The sequence below is a fragment of the Oreochromis niloticus genome, linkage group LG12 (genome assembly GCF_001858045.2).
Source record: "Oreochromis niloticus isolate F11D_XX linkage group LG12, O_niloticus_UMD_NMBU, whole genome shotgun sequence".
In the NCBI taxonomy this organism is placed as follows: Eukaryota; Metazoa; Chordata; class Actinopteri; order Cichliformes; family Cichlidae; genus Oreochromis; species Oreochromis niloticus.
The window spans coordinates 1,574,376-1,596,964 of NC_031977.2; the positions used below are offsets into that span (position 1 = coordinate 1,574,376).

At 39.6% G+C, this 22,589-nt stretch overlaps 1 protein-coding gene and 1 long non-coding RNA gene across 2 annotated transcripts; one reads left to right on the forward strand and one right to left on the reverse strand.

The window, feature by feature from the left end:
• The first annotated feature begins 517 nt into the window (after positions 1-517).
• On the forward strand, positions 518-2,993 carry LOC112848332 (uncharacterized). The gene is made up of 2 exons (XM_025912023.1): positions 518-1,027; positions 1,592-2,993. Exons 1-2 carry the CDS (start codon positions 593-595, stop codon positions 2,171-2,173), a joined length of 1,017 nt encoding a protein of 338 aa, XP_025767808.1. The 5' UTR covers positions 518-592; the 3' UTR covers positions 2,174-2,993.
• A 758-nt stretch (positions 2,994-3,751) lies between these two features.
• LOC112841859 (uncharacterized) lies at positions 3,752-5,117 on the reverse strand. Its single transcript, XR_003213269.1, has 2 exons — positions 4,984-5,117; positions 3,752-4,364 (listed from the first exon to the last, which is right to left on the reverse strand). It is a non-coding gene; the product is annotated as an uncharacterized LOC112841859 (long non-coding RNA).
• Between the last annotated feature and the right edge of the window lie 17,472 nt (positions 5,118-22,589).

The following is a 22,589-nucleotide window of genomic DNA, read 5'->3' on the forward strand; positions in this document are numbered from 1 at the left end:
TAATATCTTGCTGCTTTTTGTATAAGTTCATACTCAAGTTAAAAACAAACAAACACTAAAGCTATTTTGTTAAACCTGTATGCAAAAAATACACTGCACCCAAAGTATTTCATAGTTCAGCAACACTGATCAATCTAATCAACTTAAACCTGCTCCATCCTCCCTATTCTGGTATTTTAAAGAGTACTTAGCAGAAATATTAAGCAACCTAACTAATAGGGTTGCAAACTCCCAGCAAAAAAAAAAAAAAAAAAATAGGGAACCACCCCCCAACCTCCACCTCGTGATGCTTAATCGACGTAATCTACTTTAATTTAATGCAGTGTGAAAAAAAATGCACAGAAATCAATTATTTTTCAAGAATAATTAAATAGATTCAACATCTTTCTTCAACAGAGTTGCAGAATTCACAGATAGTACCTTCCCAAAGGAAAAAGTACTATCCACAGTATTTCTGAGTTCGCGCCATTACCCCGATTCATAGCGGAAGCCGGTTTTTCACTTCCGCTTGCGCTGTTGTTGACAGTTGCGGGGTTACACCTTCACTGTTGATAAAGATTTCTCTCACTGCAGTTTCTTTTACCTGGAGTAAATGGCAACACATCGAAGGTGGATACACAGTAGAGATGTTTTAAAAAGCAGCGAGGACAGTTCAGTTGCAGTGCCTCACCCGTCACTTCTCACGGAGTGGGTAGATGACATGAAACTATGGCCCGATGTTAGCTACATCGACATTATTAATTACCTTGTATTTTCCAAAGGCGTTGATGGCGAGGAATTACGTAATTACAAGAGCACCGAGGCGTATAATTACCTGCACAGCAACAAAATTGATAAAGTACTGCTCAACAAACAAGGCGACTTTATTTTTCTTAAAGCAGCTGTAGAGCCGAGCCAGAGCATTAATCAAGCGAAACACTTAGCATGGGTAATGCTAAGAGAAAGTGGAGTAGTGGAGACAGTCGGCTGTTCCTGTATCGCCGGATTAGGGAGATCATGTAGTCATGCGGCTGCTATTCTGTGGAAGGTATATCACTTATCTGGATATCACAATGTTTAAATCACTGAAACAGAAACTGGTCAAAGGCTGTGATTAAGGAGTCACGCTACTGCCATCTAGCCAAGTATTACGTGGAGCACTGTTTACATGTGAAAGCCACTCGTTAACTTTGTGTGGGCTGTATGCTGTACAATCACACGAAGATAAAATATATAAAAAAAATAAAAGACTGCACATTAAGGGCAAATTTACAAGACAAGAAAAACTATAGTTATAAGAAGTGACACAGGGTAGTATAATACATGTTTGTTTATATATATGTATATTTGTACACACACACTACTTTGAAAAAAATTAGACTGTGGATGTATATTTCTGCATCAAAAAGTAATGACTATTAATATGAAATAGATAATATGGGTGACTTTGCCAGTGTTTATATCTGTTTTGGATATGATTCAGGTGTATTGACCCAGGGTCATATCTATAACATGCAGGACACCGACCGTGTACTGCTTTTGTTAGTGTAAATTTCCTCATTATGTTAAATCTTGAGTATTGACAGTGAGAAAAAACTATTGTTTGTTACAGGTGCAGAATGCTGCGATCAGTGGAAAGACAGGGCTTGCGTGTACAGACGAGCAGCGCAGGTGGAATGCAGGGACAGCAAAGAACCTTGAACCTAAACGTCTAAGCCAGATAAACTTCAGACATCACAGGGCAGAGCAGCAGTACGATGTGAACTCCCAGACTGCAGTGACACAATCTCTTCCTAACACACCATATCACCTTACACATCAAGACTTTATTGACAGTGTTAGCAAAGCACCAGTGAAGCCACTTTTCCTCCTCAAGAACACATTAATTGGAAAGTGTTACAATGCCTCGCCATCTGCAGGTCCTCACCGCAACAGTAAAGTTGATGAGCAATTTTTTCAGCCACACCAAGCACACAGTTACAAACTAAGCTGTAATCCATGCAGGGCATTCTACCAGGCATGCATTCAAGTTTCTGAAGAGCAAGCAGAACAATTACAAGAAGAAACAAAAGAGCAAAGTGCATCTGATTTGTGGCACAACTGCAGGAAAATCAGACTTACAGCAAGCTCCGCTAAAAAAGTTCCAGTACGTGCCACCACAAAAAATGACAAATTTTTATCTGAGCACATGTAGCCTTCCTTTCGTGGGAATTATGAAACAAACTATGGTAAAGAAAATGAAGTTAGAGCTTGTCATCAGCTGAAAGAACAGGGTATGAACATCCGTCACATGGGTAGTGTTATCAGCATCCAGGAGCCATGGCTCTCTGCGAGTCCTGACGGGGTCATTGACTCAGATGTGCTTCTAGAAATAAAATGTCCTGTGCCGACTTATCCTTCACTCATGGAGCAGCTTACCCAGAAATACAGCGATATCAAACTGGTAGATGGAGAACTGCAGCTGCAGAAAACTGGCAGCAGAGGCTATTACATGCAAGTGCAACTTACAATGTTTTGCACAGGGCTCAAGACTGCCACACTTGTGATCTGGACACCTAGTGAGCATGTTTCATTTACAGTGCAATATGATGAAGCATTTGTAAAGGAACAAGTAAAGCGCTTGAGAGGGTTTTACTTTTCATATTTCTTACCTCGACTTGTAGAGGAGTATGCAGCAGGACGGTTTCAGTTGAATGAGAGATACTTGAAGATAATGGGCAAGGTTTAATGCATGTTACAACTATAAATGGGACAGTCAGACACCAACATGTCTGCAGAGTTTGGTCTCTGTCTTGTGAATGAAAGGAGACATTCAATATGAAATCTGTTAAATATTTCAATACAACTAAAATGTACATAGTTGTAACATGGTGGGAAATGAATGACAAACTGACAACAATAAATGTTGTGAATAGTTCTGTATTTCTGTAATCTTCCAACACAAAAAAATGTCAAGAATGCACAACTAATTATTGTAGATTTGAGAAAAACATTTTTTTTCATTTGAAGAACTTATCACATTGTGGTTGAATAAAAAAGTAATTGTTCAATTGATTGCAATTTTTATATATATACACACACACCTATATATACACACCTCTCTCTCTCTCTCTCTCTCTCTCTCTATATATATATATATATATATATGTAGATATATATATATATCTGTACTGTATCACATAACCTTTCTTCTAGAACAGAAGATAAAAAAGGGAATTATTTACTCTACATATATGTACATCAAATTTTAACTTTAAAATAATTACATTACACTACACAACTTGATGTCCTGAGTAACCATCTTAATATCCCTGAGTCCACAATTGTTCATAACATACACAATTATTGTGTATCACGAATGAGATCCTCTCTTAAGTTCACCAGAGCAGCACATATTCTCAGTATCTTGTCTACTTTAGGAGCCATGCTTATAGGAACAATTTGTGAAAGTATTTTGTAGACTTTCAAGCGTCTGATTGCTCTTTCAACATGGATTCTTACATTTGCAATCCGACGTGTGTATGTTACCTGTTCCTCAGTTAGCTGTCTACGTTTTTTTGTGAAAGCGGGTATTACTAATCTAACTTTTCTCTCAAAGAGTAAGTCTTTAATTGTAAAACCTCTATCTGCCATGACTTCATCACCAGGTTTTAGGTATGTTAATATTCCAGAGTCCATTGTGATAAATTTGTCACTACAACGGCCGCCATATGCCGCAGACACAAACATGATTAGTCCACATGGTGCAACAGCAACCAAATATTTGACTGTGTTGTGTGAATAATAATGGCTGTATGATTCCCCTCTTGAGCCCAGATTTCTGGGTTTCTGTAAAAGGGTCTCACTGCAGTCTATAATGCATGTAGCATTTGGAAAGTTCTTCTTGAAGGCTTCAGGCATAGTTGCTTGAATAGTTTCTTTTGGCAGCCATGGAATTAATGGTCGGAGAACTTCCTCCAGCTTGTCTAACCAGTGTGAGATGATCTTGCTGGCCATGCTTTGTGATATATGAAACTGGTGGCTTAGGTCACCTATTACACGGTTACTCTTTAATTTCATAAGTGTCATGAGGACTTGATCTTGGACAGGCACTGTAAATTCATTGTTGTCATATCCTTCCAGTGTCGACACAAGTGTGTTAAATGTTTCTAAGGCTATCCCAGTGTACAGCAAAGTGTCTGCATCATTTTGAAGAATGAAATATGCAACTTCATCACACTGAGTCATCTTATCCTGCACATCTTTTCTGCGAGACCTGTTGCAGTATTGATGGTCTTGTTGCGAAGGATCCTCCCACTGTGTGTGGACTGAGTGCAGATGTGGCTCAGGGGGTTGTGTGGAGATGCTGGCCTGGTCTAATTCCACTGAACGTAACACTGTGGAGTCTGAATAAGACAAAAATATGATCAGATGTACACTCAAACTGTTAGCATAAGAGAAACTGTAAAGTGTCACTTAGCTTATTATATTTTTGAGTGACATTTCTCATTCTACATTCTTTCACACAAATGCAAAATCATAAATGTCAACATAAAATGTTCCTAAGTCCCCTAAAAATTAGTCACAATTTTATTCAATTACTGTGATTAGATTTTATTTTTCATTCTAAAAAAAAGTCACAAATGTTGGTATTTTTGCAAAGGTTGCCTTTAATGTTTTTACTTGAGTTTTCAGTTTTTGACATGAGTTTCTTGAGTTTTTACTTGAAAAAACAAGTTCTTTATAAACACAAACCTGAGAAAACACAAACCTAAGACTTTTACAGCCCTTGGGGCTAATCTCTCTGGGACAATTAAATGAAGCCATATATAGTTTTGGCAGCATGCGGCTGGTGTTAATTACTAACCACGGATGTAAACTTTCGTTAAAATTGAGACTTTGCTGCTAATAACCAGCTAGTGCTGATACTAACGCCATTCACCATAGGCTATTATTTAGTAAAAGTAAAGAATTGCGTGATTAAAATCCGAAACGGTGGCAAACCACATTTACACTTTCACTTACCGGGTACAGATTCTGTGTTGTTCGTATCACTGGAAGCTGTCACACTCAAAGTAGTCCGGGTGAGCTTTCTTCTTTTCTTTGGTGGGGGTCGGTCATAGCCCAGATAAAGCTCCGGGTCGGGGTGTAGCTGTGTGGGCGTTTTGTCGATAAAATGAAAGGAGCAAACTCTCTTTGGAGGGTGTTTGAGTCTTAAAGCTGCCAGCCACGCTAGTTTCCGATCCTCCTTCCACGGCATAGAGTGCAGTGTGTAGGGCGATGGGCACGGACAGGCCTTTCTAAGCTGTTGATGCTCAAGGCAAAATGTTTCTAATGCGTTTTTCAGTTTTCTTGAATTATTGTGGCAGCCGACAACAGCACACGTTGAACCCGAGCTCATCCTCGAACAGGTAAAGCCACTTATTACAGCACAAAGTAACTGATTTTGTTGCTAGCAACGACTGAACGCTGGCTCCGGCTTTGAGTAACCGGAAGTATAAAACCGGACAATGGAAGCAGTGGTCTGTCATGGCAGCCTACGTACGCTTTTACAGAAACCTGTGGATAGCTTACTAGGGTATATTAGACTTAACAGTTACTATATACAGTAATGGACTTCTATATATTTTACATCAGATTAAAACTTTGGGTGTAAGATTCAGATAATTATTTATTAAAAGGTAGACATTTTAAATGAGAATAAGAAAGAAAAGTATGTCTTTGTGCCCCCTTTTCCCTGTTGATGCCCTATCGGCCCCCCTAGCTAAACTTTGCTAGATCCGCCCCTGCACAGTTACCAGCTGTCAGCTACGTAGAAAAGGATCCTGGTGTAGAAAGTAATATTAAATAAATTCTAACAACAGCTTATCAAGGTTAAACGTGCTGCTGTTGTTCAGCCGCTGGTTTCCTCTTTCTGGCGCGAAGTGGGCCAAAAACAAAGAAGAGAGACGGACTCGCGACAGAAAAGCCGATCAGCTGATCATTGATCAGTTTCACGATTGAAGTAGCAGCAGGAGAGGGAGAGAGAGAGAGGCAGTCGCTCCACGTATTGGTTGTTAAGCTTGGGAACGCTTTACAAACATTCAGAGATGAACTTACACACTTGCTTTTCTCTGGGATAACGTCCTCGGAGATGAACACCTGATTGCTAGCAAGGCTACAAATACACACAGCCGCTCTGAGGTGCTTTTTTGATATTTAATGGATCGATTATATTTTTTATTTCCCTCCGATATCCAGTAATTTACGTCAGTATCGGACCGAGACCGATAAGTAATATCAGATCGGTCCATCTCTAGTTTATACATCATTATTATATTTAGTAAGTAGCAATTATTAAACTCTGAGTCTCTCTCCAATGATTAGCTTTTTGTCCTGTCTCTCTTGCTTTCTTCTCTTTCCCTGGTTGTCACTGGTTGTGGCAGATGGCTTGGTTCCACTGGGGATTTTTTTCCTGTTAAAAGGAGTTTTTCCTTCCCGCTGTCAACAAGTATTTGCATATAGAGTGTTGGGTGATTGTTGTGGTTTCTTTCGCATATTTCACGGTTTTTACCTTCCAATATAAAGTGCCTTGAGGTAAAGTGCATTCAACTGAATAATTCATATACTGAAATACAACATAACCAATTTTAAATACAGGAACTCATTGATAGCTGATCTATCTAACACAAGGGCGGGCAATTTATTTTCCCAAGGGGCCACGTGATAAAATGGCATTGCTATGGAGAGCTGCACCAATAAGCTGAACTTAGTTTTGCATCCCGTTAATTTTATGTCCCTATAAAATGCTACTGGTAAGAGTAAATTCTACAGTAAGACAATGAAAAATGCCAGCATTTCAACACTATTTAGTTAACATACATGCGTTTTTGAAGACTTTTGTCTTCATATAAAGATGTATTACTGTTTGGTTTGTTATTTATTGACTTCATCTTCAATTCTTCAGTTCTTTTCTCTTGTTCAGTGGTAGAAATGTGTTGCACTAGTGAACCCATCTTTAGTCACTAATGAGTCATTGAGGTGAAAATACCAAGGACAGTGATCATCACTGATATGGCATCTGTATCTGGATTTGTAAAAGTGCATCATTGAGAATGTTTGTTCACATGTAAAGGTACTTTGAAAGACAATCAACATCCTCTGATATTGTCTTCCTTTGTGTGGAAAGTTTTCCTCTTTGAGAAAAAAATAACAATCCTTGAGGTTAGTAAACACTCAAAAGTGCAACAGACTGTGATTCAATGCTTTTGCCCCGGTAGTGTTCAACTATTCAAATATCAGACATTTTCCCTGTGAGAAGTGGACGGGCATCAGTTGTAACATTTCCCAGCTATAGCATTTCAGCCCATACCTTTGCAAGCATGCAGTTACTTCTGTGAACATTGCTGCCAGCTCAGCAGAGTCCAAAAAACACTCTTTCTGAGTGGCTGAGGTCTTTTAACATCTGTCGGGCAATGTTCAGGATTTTTTATGGGTCTGCTGTGGCCAGTGCCATCCTCTATGCATGCTGGGGCAGCAGGTTGAGGGTCGCAGATGCCAACAGACTCAATAAACTGACCACAAGGCCAGTAATGTTGTGGGGATGGAGCTGGACTCCATTAGGGTGGTGTCTGAGAGGTGGATGTTGTCCAAGAAAAGGACAATGCCAGACAATACCTCCCACCCACTCCATGACTTGCTGGCCAGTCACAGAAGCACATTCAGTGAGAGACTGAGATTACCCATAATGCACCACTGAGTGGCAAAGGAAATCATTCCTGCCTGTGGCCATCTCCCTGTACAATGCCTCCATCTGATGCACAGTAAACAGTGTAATATTCACACCCTTTTGCACACCCTCTACAGGGCAAATAACACAGTTTTATCCCTATTGCTGATAGATATAAAAAAAAAAAAAGATATATGTAACTTGCAAAATAATACTCAAACCTTTGTACACAGGTCAGGCATAACATTATGACTACTGACAGGTGAAGTGAATAACACTGATTATGACTTCATCATTACCTGTTAGTGAATGGGGAAGGTGAACATTTTATCCCCAAAGTTTATGTGCCATTAAATACAGGAAGGAGAGATGCAATGTCAACAACAGATCTCAGTTTTCTACACAATAAAGAAATGCTACTGCAGTAAATGCAAAAAATCTGTCAGCGCAAATAAATGCACATGTAAAGTTACAGAAAAAGTTTGGAATGCTTACGTCCCATAAAATGTCCATTTTCTCCTGTGGACACATTGTAAAAAAAAAAAAAAGAAATCGCTATAGTAGGGCCAAAGTGTGGTGGCTAGACGACACCCCGCATCTTTTGTGGGGTGTTTCACTGTCCAGTGGTGAGTATCTATCAAAAATTGTCCCTGGAAGGAATAACGGTGAACTAGAGACAGACTAAGTCTCATTGATGCATGAGGGGAGGAAAGGTTTACCTGTGTGGTCTGACCCAACAGACAAGCTACTTCAGCTCCAAAATGAATGCTGGTTCTGTTTGTTGTGTATGGGCTGCACACACAGACCAGTCAGGGTGCCCATGCTGACCACTGTCCACCACAGTAAGTGTGAACAAAGGGCACATAAGCATCAGAATTGGACTGCAGAGCAATGGAAGAAAGTGACCTGGTCTGATGAAAAACATTTTGTTTGACTTCATGTGGGTGCCTGGGTACTTATGTGTGTCTTACCTGGGGAACACCTGGCAGGAAGGAGCATTTTGGGAAGAAGGAAAGCCTGAAGGGCCTGTTGGATGCTCTGACTAATGTTCTGCTAGGAAACCTTGGGTTCTGCCACTCATGTAGCTGTTATTCTTTAAACACCCCACAAACCCCTGTAAAATGGACACATACCACCTACCTAAGCATTGTTGCAGATCATCTACACCCTTTCGTGGATGCAGTATTTGCTGATAGCTGTGGCTTCTCTCAGCAAGATAATGCACTCTGCCACAAAGCAAAATGATTAAGGAATGGTTTGAGAAGCACAGCAGTGGTTAGCCTCACCTCACAGCCTATAGTTCTTAAAGGATCTGTTTCCAACACTTGGTACCAGAGACCACAACACACCTTCAGGAGTCTAGCAGAGGCCATACCTTGACAGGTCAGAGGCACATCAACTCACATCTCCAGCTAGTTATTTACTGGTTATACTGTATACTTGCAACACTGGATTAAATATCAGGTAGTAGATATGCAACTGTCAGGAATGGAGATATACCATGCAAACATACTTTTATTGTGACACAACACTGGTGAAACACAGTCTGTATGTATGTATTACTGGAGCAATGATACTTCTTGTCTTTGCTTTTGTATTCCAGTGGATAGAAAATAATCTAAAACTATGATAAACATTTGGTTTTAGCTTGTCAGCTTTTGAAGCAAACACACTAGCTATAAATGTCTGGAGAAATGTTGCTGAACAGTTGGTGTAATTCCTGTGGGCCTCTCACAGTTCAGTGCTGAGTAATCCAAACTGATGCATATCACTGCTCTATTCCCAGAGGGGAGATTTGGACTGCCATATCAATTCAGGAATGACCTTGTTTCCTTCACCCACCTTCATCCCCTGCATCACACAAACATATTGCAGCCGGGACTCACACCTGACCTGTGTCACTCAACACGAGCAACACATGGATAAGCAGTGGCCTTAACCAATACTGTGAACCAATACTTTTGTTGCATTCAGAGCGGTATTTGCAATGTCAAATTCCTAATGTTGAGGAAGTTCTGGTGTGAACTTTATCAGATAACTGGATAAATTTAAATGTAAAACAAATTTACAAAGTATTGGGAACAGAACACACCAAAAATCTGCCACCAATTGTCTGAGAGACAGAGTTCAAAACGTTCATTATTCGATACCAAAAATGCGACCAAAAACACAAAAATGGAGGAAACGTCTAAAATATTCGAGAGTGCCTCTGAGATCAAAACTGCTGAATTTATGCAGCTATTACATCTCTATCATTTATCACATTATTTATAATTTGATGCAAGGTCTGTTGTCTAGCTGTCAACACTTTGCTTCCCAAAGCCCTGGGATTACACAGAAGCTGATTGCTGTTTCTCAGATTTACTGGAAACCTGAATATGGCAGGCTGGGGGAGAATTTTACATATAATAAGCACATTTCAGTTGGATTGGTTGGTCAGCTGGATTGTATGGATCTTTATGTTACAAAATAAAGTGCCTTTGAAACTGAATTTATTTATTTAAATGTGACAGTGCATATTAATGAAGACATCAGTGTAAATATGCCACAGTTCATCAAAAAGATACTTTTCATCTATAGCGCCTGGCAGGTCAGACCAAAACAATAAATAATAATATAAAATCCAGTCCAGACAAGAAATAGATTAAATGAAAACATGAAATTTTATAATAAAATGAGAACACAAAGATCTGATTTCTCGTTAACCATCAATGACTTTTAAATGTGCCGGGGAGGATGGGGCAGGTCCATGTAGGATCTTGTAACAGAACAAGCAAACTTTAATATTGTACAATTTTAAAAACTTAAGATATTATGTTTCTGAAGTATAAGACAATGATGGAAACAAGTTTTAACCCATTTTTAAATAGAGATTTGATTTATTTTAAATAGCAGTACTTGCCGATCACCAATTAGTTAAACTGCATTCTTTAATAAAAATTATAAAATGGTGAAACACCCTAGCCTAATTTTCTTGCAGTGATTATCTGATTTATCTAAATATGTGTAGGTTAAAATGAATGATTTTTGATATAAGGTGGAATCTTTTCAAATTAATGAATAGACATGACTGAGTAAGCCAGTCATAAATACAGTTCATTTTTGTTGTCACCTTTCCTGAACCATCCATCTCAGACCTGTGTAAAAATAACAGCACCGTCTTCATAAAGCTGAGTAATGACAAGTCATTCATATACAAAGAAAATAAAACTAACTTTACAATGGCTGTAAGGAGACTTGATACCACTGATAGATGCATAATGAATTACATTTTTCAAATGATGGCTTGCTCAGAGAAGTTGAATTTTGTTAACCTAAACAATAAAGTTTGAAACATCGGATACTGATCAGGTCTATATTGGATCTGTCGGTCCAATCATACATCCACAATTTGGACGTCCAACCATGACCCATTTGGACGTTAATATGACGTTCAGCATTTGAACTTTGGACTGTGGATTTTTTTTGGAGGTCATGTAGACGTCTATGACAGGTGCGCTGGAGAAATTTAAATGATTTATGATTTACATTTAAATTTTATGATCCATTATCATTTTTTGTTTCTTTGTTTTATTTTTTTATGCTATTTCAAATATGCTTTATATAGAGACCTTATAACAACAATACACTGGATTAGTTTTAGTAGCCATTGCTGAGCCGTAGTCATACTGTTTGGTACTTTTCCTACTTAGTACAATACTGTGCTGTTCAGGTATCAAACCTTCTATATACACATTATATCTATGATCTCTTTACCACAATAAATCAGGTCTATCTAGACTGGTTTCTCTTCACTGCATGCTTTCTAAATTTCCTTATCTCTGTATATTTCTCTTTTCCTTTTCTTTCTTCTAGATTTCTTTTCTTTTCTCAGTTCACCTTTTCTTTACTTTCAGTAAACTTTTCCTTTCCACCTGGGATCCATCTTGGATACAGTCAGTTATATCCCCTTTGAAAAGCAGAAATGGAAGAGAGGCTTTAAAACTTTATGGTGAGAGGCTTGGTACCACATGCCATTTCAGTAGCAGCTCTGCTAGCAGGGCTGCCGATTTATAGCTCATGACACACATATATTTAATTTGTAACCAAACACTTCCTCTTCGCCTCAGTTTCCTCAGAACTCTGGGACATGTCTTGTTTTCTTAGGTCAGGGGTTAAACAAAGGAAACATAGGGCTGGCTAGCTGAAGAGCCCGAGCCAGGGGGTGTGAGGGGTGCTTCCACCTCTGAGGCCAGGCCAGAGCAGACTGTGGAACACGTCAAGGTTAAAGGTTTCCCTGTGATATCCGGAGGGGGAAGGGGGGACCTAAAGAGAGAGGAGAGAGCTAGAATCAGAAGATTTTGTATTTTACATGACGAGAGCCGAACGTAAAATCCTGGATCCCCTTACTCCTCTGTCACTACAAGAAGGCTGGCTGTTTGTTGGAAGTGACATGTTTACTGCCCCGTTGACCATAAATATCCCGAGGGGCATCTAAAACATAGTTACACGCCCAACTAGCTTTTCAATTCTGTGCGGTGATAAGCATATAAGTTTATTTAGTGTGAATGTCCTGTGGTGCTCACTGCTCGTCCCCAGGCACAGAGGTAGTGCGGTTAGCACTGCTGCTTTTTGCACAGCAAGGTTCTTGGTTTGAGTCTCCCTTCTCTGTGAAGTTTGCATGTTCTCCTGGTACCTGTGTGAGTCCTGTCCAGATACTCCAGCCTCCTCTCAGCTTACTGTTGATTCTAAATTGTCCATTCATCACTCATATACTGTCTAAACAGCACTTGAGGCACTTTATATGGTAAGGTAGACACCCAACAATAGTACAGAGAAAACCTCAACAATCAAAAGAGAAGTGCACAGAATATAGTACTGCATGGATAAATGTAGCATACACTCTAATATTTTTGAGTGGTTAGAAAGACTTAAAACGGTGCTATATAATTGCCAGTTCATACATAAAACCCACATCATAATGAATTTCAGAGCTAGAATACTAAAATAAATACCTTATGGGTGAGTTTTATGCGGAGTTACTGTAACTCTGAGTTCTTGTACTTGTACTTACCTAAAATCTGTTGGTATGCACACAGTACAAAGACTCTTTATCACTGCAAGCATTTGTACCTGTCTACCTATGAAATAAAAATAAGACCACATGTGTTAACCATAAATTATTCCAACACACTTAACACTTTCCAAGTTTAGAATAGATTCCATAAGTCTGGGAAAGTTATTGTTTCTCACAGATTGAAGCTTTTAATTTTAAGTTTTCAAAGTGCTGTTAAAACTTTGGTATGTGACAAAACTCTGAGGGCTTTACAACAAGTCCTAATAGAAAGATTCTGAAACATTATCAGTATCAGAAATCTATGGATTTCTGGATAAATGCTTAGCAAATGTTGTTCTGCCAGTTAAAGGATTATTTAAAATTTTTACCAATTGGAGGTAGGCCTACTGTCTTCAAAGTCTTGTGATTACAGGAGACAACATCAGTCTTTTCAACAAAATACAATGAAATTATGCTTTTGCCGAAGTGCCAGTACTCTCTAGTGTCTATGATAATTTAGAAATGGCAGCTGAGGAGACACAATATTTATATAGGGAGCTCAGAGTGAATGAATGGCACAGTGAAACACTGTTCTCTAACAGCACATGTATATCTGTGTGTATATTTAATGACTATATGCTTGTATGTGTGTTTGCACTTAAAGTTGGGATACACTTAATTCAGGCGCTATTTTTAGATGTGTGAATGGAAGTTTTTGTTTAATTCCCAGTTCACTCAGGTCTAGGCAACAATGTTGTAGCTTTGGTTGAGTAAAGCATTGCAGGTGCAGTTGGGTGGTGAAAAACTGCTTTTGAAAAATGTTTACAGTTTTGGAAATAGGGAGGGCTTCTCGTAGCTAAAAGGTTGTTTCAAATATTTTCAGAGCAAAAAAAAAGAAGTTTTATATTAAAAGTAATGACTACCCTGTTTCTGTAAAGCCTGCATCTGTTGATGATTTTCTAACTTTTAGAGTAGGCGCTTACATGTGATACACAGATATCTGAAATCTCTGTCAAACATTTGGATGGTTTAATACAAGCAGAGGAACCAAGAAGATATGATTTTCAGTGATTCAACACATTCTTCTACGCATCAACTTTGCCTGGATTGGTGAAATGATTGAAGTAATTTCTTAAACACTGACTCATTTTGTCTAGACACAAAGACAGGGAAACAGCTATGAGAGAGAGCATATCTTTTTATGATATGAGAAACTGCAGCCAGAATCCCTCTCCACTCCATCTGCTCAACTCAGAGAGCTGCCAACGACAGTTCTGCAACAACACACTGGCACACACACACACACACACACACACACACACACAAACTCCCTCATTGCATTTCAATCTATAGCGTAGCATAACATACAGCATTTCAGCAGCGTATGATTAACATGAATGCATCGTTATTACACTGTGTTTCATTAGAGCAGTATTTAAGTTTGTGACATGATCATCTGACAGAAATGAAATAAAAGGATCTCACAATCCAAGTACTGTGGAATCCAAACGCTCAAGTCAGCAGGCTCGGTGCTATAAACGGAGCTGAGTCTGGCCTGCCTTTATAACTCCTGCCTCCTTTAGATGCATCTTTATGGGCCATTGTTCATTGTTCATGAGGGACATTAAAGCCAGGGACAGCAGGTAAATCACACGGCTCAGCCTAGTGCACACACTGACCAGCAGAATGGAGGAGGATGTGGCCACCAGCTTGTGTGTCTGTGCGTTTATGTGTTTTTGTGTGTGTATGAGAGAGAGGATGCAAGAGAGCTAGAGTCGCTAAGTCACTACACTGCTGCTTCATATGTTTTGTATCCTATGTGCTATATATATATAGATATATAGTTGTTTTTTAAAATTAATTAATACTTTTTTTTATTTGTGCCAATGGACATGAAGGTGAGGGGAATACACGTGATGAGGAGGTGTTGGGTAGGGATGGTGTTTAGGAGAAATATGCGAAAGGGAACGTGGTAGTTGATTTCGCCAAAATAATAGTAAAGATGGCTGTGTGAACATGGTTCAAGAAGAGGCAGGGTGAATTTAGGGTGACATACAAGAGTGGAGGAAGGTGCACACAGGTGGACTACATCTAATGCAGAAGGTGCAATTTGAAAGACACAGCAGATTGCAAGGTGGTGTGAAGGGAGTATGCAGCTAAAGCAAGTGAATGATTAAATGAAGTCTAAGAGGGAAGAATGTTGCACAGAGTTGCAAGAGGGGTTGAGACAGTGAATTGTATGTGAGGCTGGACATTAAGAAGAAGTAAAGCACTTGTATCGATTAGCTAGGGAGAGCACTTTAGTTGGAAAGGATGTGCAGCGTGTAGGGGTCATTAAGGATAGAGATATTAGAAATGTACTAATATGTGAAAAGTATGTTGAAAAGATGGAAGGAGTATTTTGAGGAGCTCATGAATGAAGAAAATGAGAGATAGAGATGGGGAAAGTTTGGGAAGTGCAGAGGTGCAGGAGGAAGAAAGGATGTATGGAAAGACTTGTTAAAGCAAGGTGAGCAGCAATATGGTGTCATGGCAGAAAGAGCACTACAGATGTTTGCTGTGAGTGTTGGTGGAGTTTTGGGTGGGAACCATAGTGTAATAGATGGATGTAGTTCCAGTGACATCACCCAAGAGTGTTTCTACTATCACCATCCTGCTTTCAGAATAATGGATGTAATAAGGAAAGGCAGAAATCCTATGCTCATTGGCTAATGGCATATTAATCAATGAGTGTGCAGTTTCATGCTCATTGGTTAATATTAGGCGTTAAACTGCACGCTAATGTTTTATCATCCTCCATTTTGAAACAAGGCCAAAGTTTATAAAACTGACTTTTTTCTTTTATTGAGTGTGATTTAAAACAATGGGAAAAATCTTACAGAGGTCACAAATCAATTTTCACATCAACTTGTTTAGTACTAGAAGTCTTTTTGCAACCACAGCTATTGCCATCTGGTGTCCTTCAGACAGAATGCAGGTTTTTAGACACTTTTACATGGGCTTCATTTTTCAGCATGTTTTATCCTGGCCGTGGTTAAACTGTAACATAAAGCTAGATAGATAGATCTTAAAACCAGGGTATATATGTAAATAAGAATATAGTTAATGGGAGATTACACTGATCTGATTGATTTCTTTGTTAGCGTCTGTTTATCGTCCATTTATCTACATTTATTCAACAAAGACTGATTTGGACATTTTGTGTGTGTGTGTGTGTGTGGGGGGGGGGGGGGTTGTTTTTTTGACATATTTGTACTTCTATTTAACTGTTTTCAGCTCTTGCTTTATTGCTGTAAATGGTTGACCTTAAAAATAACACAAACACAAAGCTTTTTTAGTCTCAGGTCATGTTTTGTAAAAATGAAGCTGTTGTACACAACTGCTTTCCATCCACTCCCCCCTCCCTTCTTCCCTCTCGCCTTTCTCCTCCCCACCTCCCAGTTGCCAGGCTGCTCACCAGCAGGGGGGCCTGTAATCCCAGCAGCACCATTGTGCAGACCGGCAGGTATTTCCCCTGTCGCCCCTGAGCAGCAGACTCAGCTGACTGGCAGCGCTGCGGGAGCAGGAGGAGTCTTACTTTCTGTCTATCAGCCTGGCTCCTTTGGAAACACAGAATAATAAAGACAAAGCTTTTTTTTTTTTTTACTCTGAACTGCTACCAGGCTTTTTCTAAGATTCATGACTCAAAGTCAAAATGTGTAAGAAGTGTGCATCATGTGTGTGAGATGTTTCATTCCTAACCTTCCATCAACCTTAGAGACAACCACTTAGTCTCCAGCAGCTTTTCATTCACAGCAGTGGAGGGGTACATTTATTTAATCTTGAGTGCTCTGGCCTAACCAGTGAGTGGTTAATGTCCTGTATTTGTGTGTGTGTGCTGGGGTCCTCTTCTGATCCCTACAGCTGCACCCTTTAGAGAAGAGGTTTCCAAAGTGGGGTTGGGGGGCTCCAGGGGGCCCTTAAAAGGGTTCCAAAGGTCCTGTGTAGTATTTTCACTTTTTTAATTTAAGAGACAAAAGCATTTATCAGCAGTGCCCAGTTGTTCAAGAGCTTCTGCTAATCTTTTTTCACCTAGAAAGTCTTGCTTGTCCAGGTGTATTTTATAGTAGAAGTGTTACATGGTTGTTGTTTGGAAAAGTTAATGAAGTTGCAGTTTGCATAAAACTGCTATCAGTCCATACATTTTCTTAACCACTTTGGTTGCAGAGGGCCTGGTGACTATTCTAGCTGCCATCGGGTAAAAGGTGGGCACCCCCGGACATGTTGCCCATTCATACGTATGGGCAATTTAGCGTCACCAATCAGCATGCAACATGCAATTTGATTAAATTAGATTTTATTGTGTACCTGTAGCTCAGCAGGTAGAGCTGGCCATCTACTAATCACAAGGTCTGATCCCTGCCCCAAAGTGCATGCCAGATATCCTAATGCACAAACTAACCACAAGTTTCTCTCTGATGTGTCCATCGGAGTATGGATGTGTGTGAATGTTAGATAGAAAACACTTCAGTAGGAAAAAGTCCAAATGGGTATGACTGAGTGAATGAGGCACTTTGAGTGTTCAGATAGAGTAGAAAAGTGCTATATAAAAATCAGTCCATTTACCATTCAGTACCTTTAACAATATCGAGCTGCTATGCATGTGTGTGAAAAACGGCTTGGACCCAGTCACAGAGGCCTAAAGATCAGTTGGCAACCACCTGGAAAATACTGGTCACTACGGACCAGTGGGTGACTGGCTACTGGAGGTTGCTGGCATGAACCTATTTGAACCTATTTTCAAATGTATATAAATGTGTTGTATTGCAGTTGCATTGGTTCATAGCAGATTGCTGTGGTCACCCATAGTTTGCACGGAAGTGCAAAGACTCCCCAACTACTTGCTAAACGGTAGTGAAACTGTGAAGAGTGCAGCACACATCAGAAATATATACAGTTTACCTTGAGATGATAAGACACACAACAAAAGTGTTGGTGTCAGCATTACGATGCAACTTTTGTTTTGAAGGTACCTGTTTGTGTTGCACAACAGTTTTATCACTCACTGGTTAGTAAGCAAGTGTTTGCAGACCAGTGAGTGTCTTCCATGCAGACTACAGGTGACTGTGGCAATCTGCCAGCAAACCAAAGAATTACAACATGCTTTTTTTTGTGTGGCACCCTCTTTGCAACTGATTTCACTCAGGAACAGCCAGCACCCCTTGCTAAGTGAAGAATACACATTTTTCCCTAGTGACCTGAGTTTCCTAGGTCTTTTGGGCTTGGCTTGTCTATAGGTCTGTGTGACTGAGGCCTTAACGAGATTCCAATAACAGTTTTCCTTCTAATTTAGAATTGCAGCTGAAACTGAAGTCTGTTGCTAATCATCTCACATAAATAAATTCCTATTAAGGTTTCTTGGAGTGCCATGTGCTTATGTAAAGCAGTTCCAATAGCTCACATACAGTGAATGTAGTGAGCACACCAACAGACTTTAGTAGCAGAGATGGGCTAATTCAGATAGCAAATGCATATAGTTGCACCGTAATAATATACATTCCTGGTGAATGTTAAGTTAATCGTAGTTACTTAAATCTAACTAAATCTCATCAATAGAAGGAGCGAGATAGGAAAAATGTATCCTTGGCTCTTTCATCAGTCACCAACGGCATCTTTGTTTGTTTATTAGAAAGGATGCTCGTATCAGAATGAGTGGCAAAGTGTATTCAGTAATACTTCTGGAGACAAGTAACTCTTGTTATTTTTGCATATCCCAAACTATTCAGACTGGTTCTCAGCATAGCTACAGTAAATGCGGTGAGTATGACTGGGACTCTTTAATCGGTGGCACACTACTGTAGCGGCCTGTTAGAAGTTCTGTCCTGCTGCCTGTGGCCTTTGCAGCCCTGGTGGGGTGCATTTGTCCCCCCTGCACCACTACCCGGCCAGTTGGCAAGCCTAAGCCAGGAAACTGTCAGTGTCGATTGAGCTGAGTCGAGGAGGTCCTGCTAAAGGAGCCTTGGTAGTTCCAGGGCCCACCTCTGTTTCCAAAGCATGGGAATAAAGAACTCTGCATTCCACAGGACTGAGCTGCCAGCTTCCCCCCCACCCACAGTTCACATGGAGCCTTGAATGAGATTAACAAAAGCATTCTGTCGGACCCCTCTTGGCCGGCTTCCACGTCAACAGCTCGCAGGGTCAGGGGTCACACTAACTACATTCATTCCCAGCAGACCCCTTGCTCCAAACACAGGCTGCCAGTTGCACAAACTCCCAGCTTTCCCTCTAATCCTCCGAGATATGTCTGATCTCTCCACATGTTTCTGCTCAATTAAAGCAATATCACACCTTGCAAATGGAACAGAGAGAAAGAGGCAAGCAGGAGAGAGGAGAGTGTGGCTGCAAAGATGAACAGAGAGGAGAAAGTGAGAAAAGCAAATGAGTGGAACATGGAGACTGAAAGAGAGAGAGGACAATGGAATTATTAATCTGCTCGTGTTAGGCGCTAGCACATGAGTGATGAAACACCGCAGGCAAAAGCTCAATAGTTGATGGTGGACACATGACTGACATGGTAGCAAAGCCAGTACACGCATGCAGCACACAGCTCATCGACCTGCACCGTTCTTTGGCTGAACTATGAGCTGTTTAAAATCCGTCTCGTGTTTTTATCTCTTCAGCGAAAATAACAGTTATTGAGTCATTTGAATATTAAAAACTGTGATTCAATTTTGATGGATTTCTATTAAATTAATATATTTATCTTGTTTTTACCAGCTGACAGGTGTTTCTTTTGGCCTGCATATATCCTCCCTAAACTCTACACCTGTGAGATAAATTCACATTGAATTATAGGGGTTAAACTGTTTCAGACTAAGATTAAGTTCCAATTTAACAACTTTTCATTATAACGTAATCTTGTCTTTGTAATTCAGTGGTCTATATAATGTGGTATAACACAATCTGGAGTTATTAGTTATGAATTATCTGTTTGAAAGTAACTTCCTGTATACATCTTTTCCAAAACATGTGTATACAAATAAAAACAGAATTAAATGGTTTAAAAATCATTCAATGTCAATAATTCACAATACAAAGCACAGCATAACAAAAAAGTAGACAAACAATTGAAATTTGATTCAGGCAAAACATTTTCAAACAAACATGAACATCCATCAAAAGAGTCAAAACGTTACTTGAAAAGCACCTGGTGAAACATCTCACAACTAATTAGGCTAATTGGTAACAGGTCAGTAACAAGACTGAGAACAAAAAGAGCATCCCAGAGAAGCTGGGCCTTTCAGATGTAAAGATGGGGAGGGGTTCGCCACACTGTGAAGACTGCATAAGCAAATAGTTCGGTAAGAACACGATTTACTCACAGTGCCTAAGAATACTTTTGAAAGCTGTACTGTCAGTGAACACAGGTCGTTGTTGCACACTTGAAGGCAAATTCATGAACTTTTTTACTCTTGTATTTAGAAGAATCAGTTTAACCAAACTTCCTGTTGACTGACTGAGCTTTTAGACCTTTGACCTTTTAGTAGATTCTGTATGAAAATATTAGTGACAGTGGGCACTGATGTTTGGATTTTTGCGATACAGATGTTCCTAAAGGAAATGCTTTCTTTCTTATTTTCAGCTGTATTATGTACTATAATTATAATTTCATGAGTAGTTTTACTCCTGATAAAACAGATAATACAGGAGAAAATCTAAGCGCCAAACAGACACAACATGTGCAGAGGAGTCAGGTGTCAACCATTCTCCGTCTGCTTCAGTCTGCATGTTGAAGTATCATTGGGCAAAATACTGAACCCTAAGCTCTAAGTGTGTTAGACAATAAGCTGACAGATGAGCATAGACTTTTAGTATTTAAAGCAAGACATTTTTAACACACCTTTTCCAAACACAATAGTTTTATTTTTGATGCTTGCATTATTTTGCTTTGCACAGAAAAATAAAATAGTTTTACAAAACCAAAATCTACCAGGGTCAAAAGTATTAGATTAGATCCTAGTAGCCAATGGTGTGTCCTTCTTATTTAACAGCCTGGAGTTGTTTCTCCTGAACAACCCCAGCTCAGCCTTCTTTGGCAAATACATCAAGCTCCTCCAGATTTGATGGACCTTTGTCTTCAGTTCACCCCACAGATTTTCAGGTCATAGCTTTGAGCAGGGCAGTCAGTTACATTCACTTCACCAGGAACAACGACCCAGACACAGATTTGTTGATGACTACTTGAGGTTTTCTTTCAAAATATTCACATTCTTCATGATTCCTTCTACTTTGACAAGAGTCCAAGGTACAGATACACCAAAGCATCCCCACAGCATAATCCTCCCACCATTGTATTTCACTTCATGCTACATGCCTCTACCTTCTTTTTCCAAACATCTCCAAGGCCAAAGAGCTATAGTTTTGTCTTATGTGATCAAATGACGCGCTTCAAGTATGTGTAATCTTTCTCCAGGTTGTCCTTCATACTTCAGTCTGGCATGAATGCGTCTCTTCTTCAGAAGTTGAGTTTTTCTTGGTCTGGAACCTTGGAGTCCATTCCTGTGTAGGGTTTACGGGACTGTCTTTTTTGAGAAGTCGTTCGTCTTGCAGTTGTTCTAGGGTCTTTAGACACATCTCTTACTAGTTTTCTTTTCACAGTCTTTGAAATCTTTCACTTCCCACCTCTACCAGGTTCGTTCTTTGTGGTTCTCTCGGAATTTCTATGATTCTATGATTTTGTTTTTTTTTCTCAAGCCTAAACTGATTTCTTTTTTGGGGGACAATGCTTTCTCAAGTGGCAGCTCAAACTCTGAGGTTGCTGAGGTTTTTTATATTGTGTGTAAACTGGAGGATAACCCTCATTTTATCATCTATCACCTTACAAAGTTAAAGCGCACCAATTCATAGCAGTGGTTTGTGCCATGGCTCCAAAAGGTACGTTTTTCAGAGAGCTAATAATAGTGACCCTGGTAATTTTGATTTCTTTTGTCATATCAGTTCGAATAATTATTATTTTATTGTAAACAAATATAATTGAGTTGTTTTCTACTAAGAACATTAGTATGGTTAGAAATGCTGTATTGAAAATTCTGCTCTGTTACAAAAGCACTTGTTACAATTTTTGGCAAAAACATCTCATTTTTCACCTCTGTAATATTCTTGATATTTATTATTGAGCCATTTGTATTAGTGCTATTTCTTAAATTTGTAAACTTTGTACCATATAGTATTATTTAACTAGTTTAGTCTGTTACTGTTATTGTCTTGGAGCAACTGTAACCTATATACTTTCTTTAGGGATTATTAAAGTATTCTGATTTATAATAGGCTAATAATTGTGTCAACACCTGTAGAAAAAAAGTGCATTAATGTGTGTATTATTGCATAAATGAGGTTAAATGAGGTAGAAAAGTATTATATTTGTAAGTACTAGTCCATTTACCATTTAAAATTTGTGGCCACAGACTTAACCTCGGTGAATATGAACTCTCTGCCAGCAACATGAAGAAGTCTGTATATTTCTGCTCACACCTCAAAGGGAGAGATTTCCGCTTCGTCCTGCATCTGAAACCTGTTAGCCCCAAACAGCAGCAGTAAAACAAACTAGATTTTTTGGGGAGGGGGGGCCTTTGAATGAGTGAAGATATATAGAGATGAGGTTGGTGGGGAGGATGGTTGATGGGGGTTGTTCACAGAGGATCATACATTACCTTTTTTTCCCCCTCCCCCAGTATTTCTTGTCCTTGATCTGCCTGCTTTTCTTTAAGCTGGATCCAGAGCCCCGCCCCCTGCCGAGCCTAGAGCTCAGAGGAGGGGAGGCCTCATCCAGCTGCAGGCTTCGCTGGAGCCCAGCATATAGGTGGAGGGGGTGGGAGTTTGGAGGGGCGAGGGAGCTTCGCTGGGGTTGTG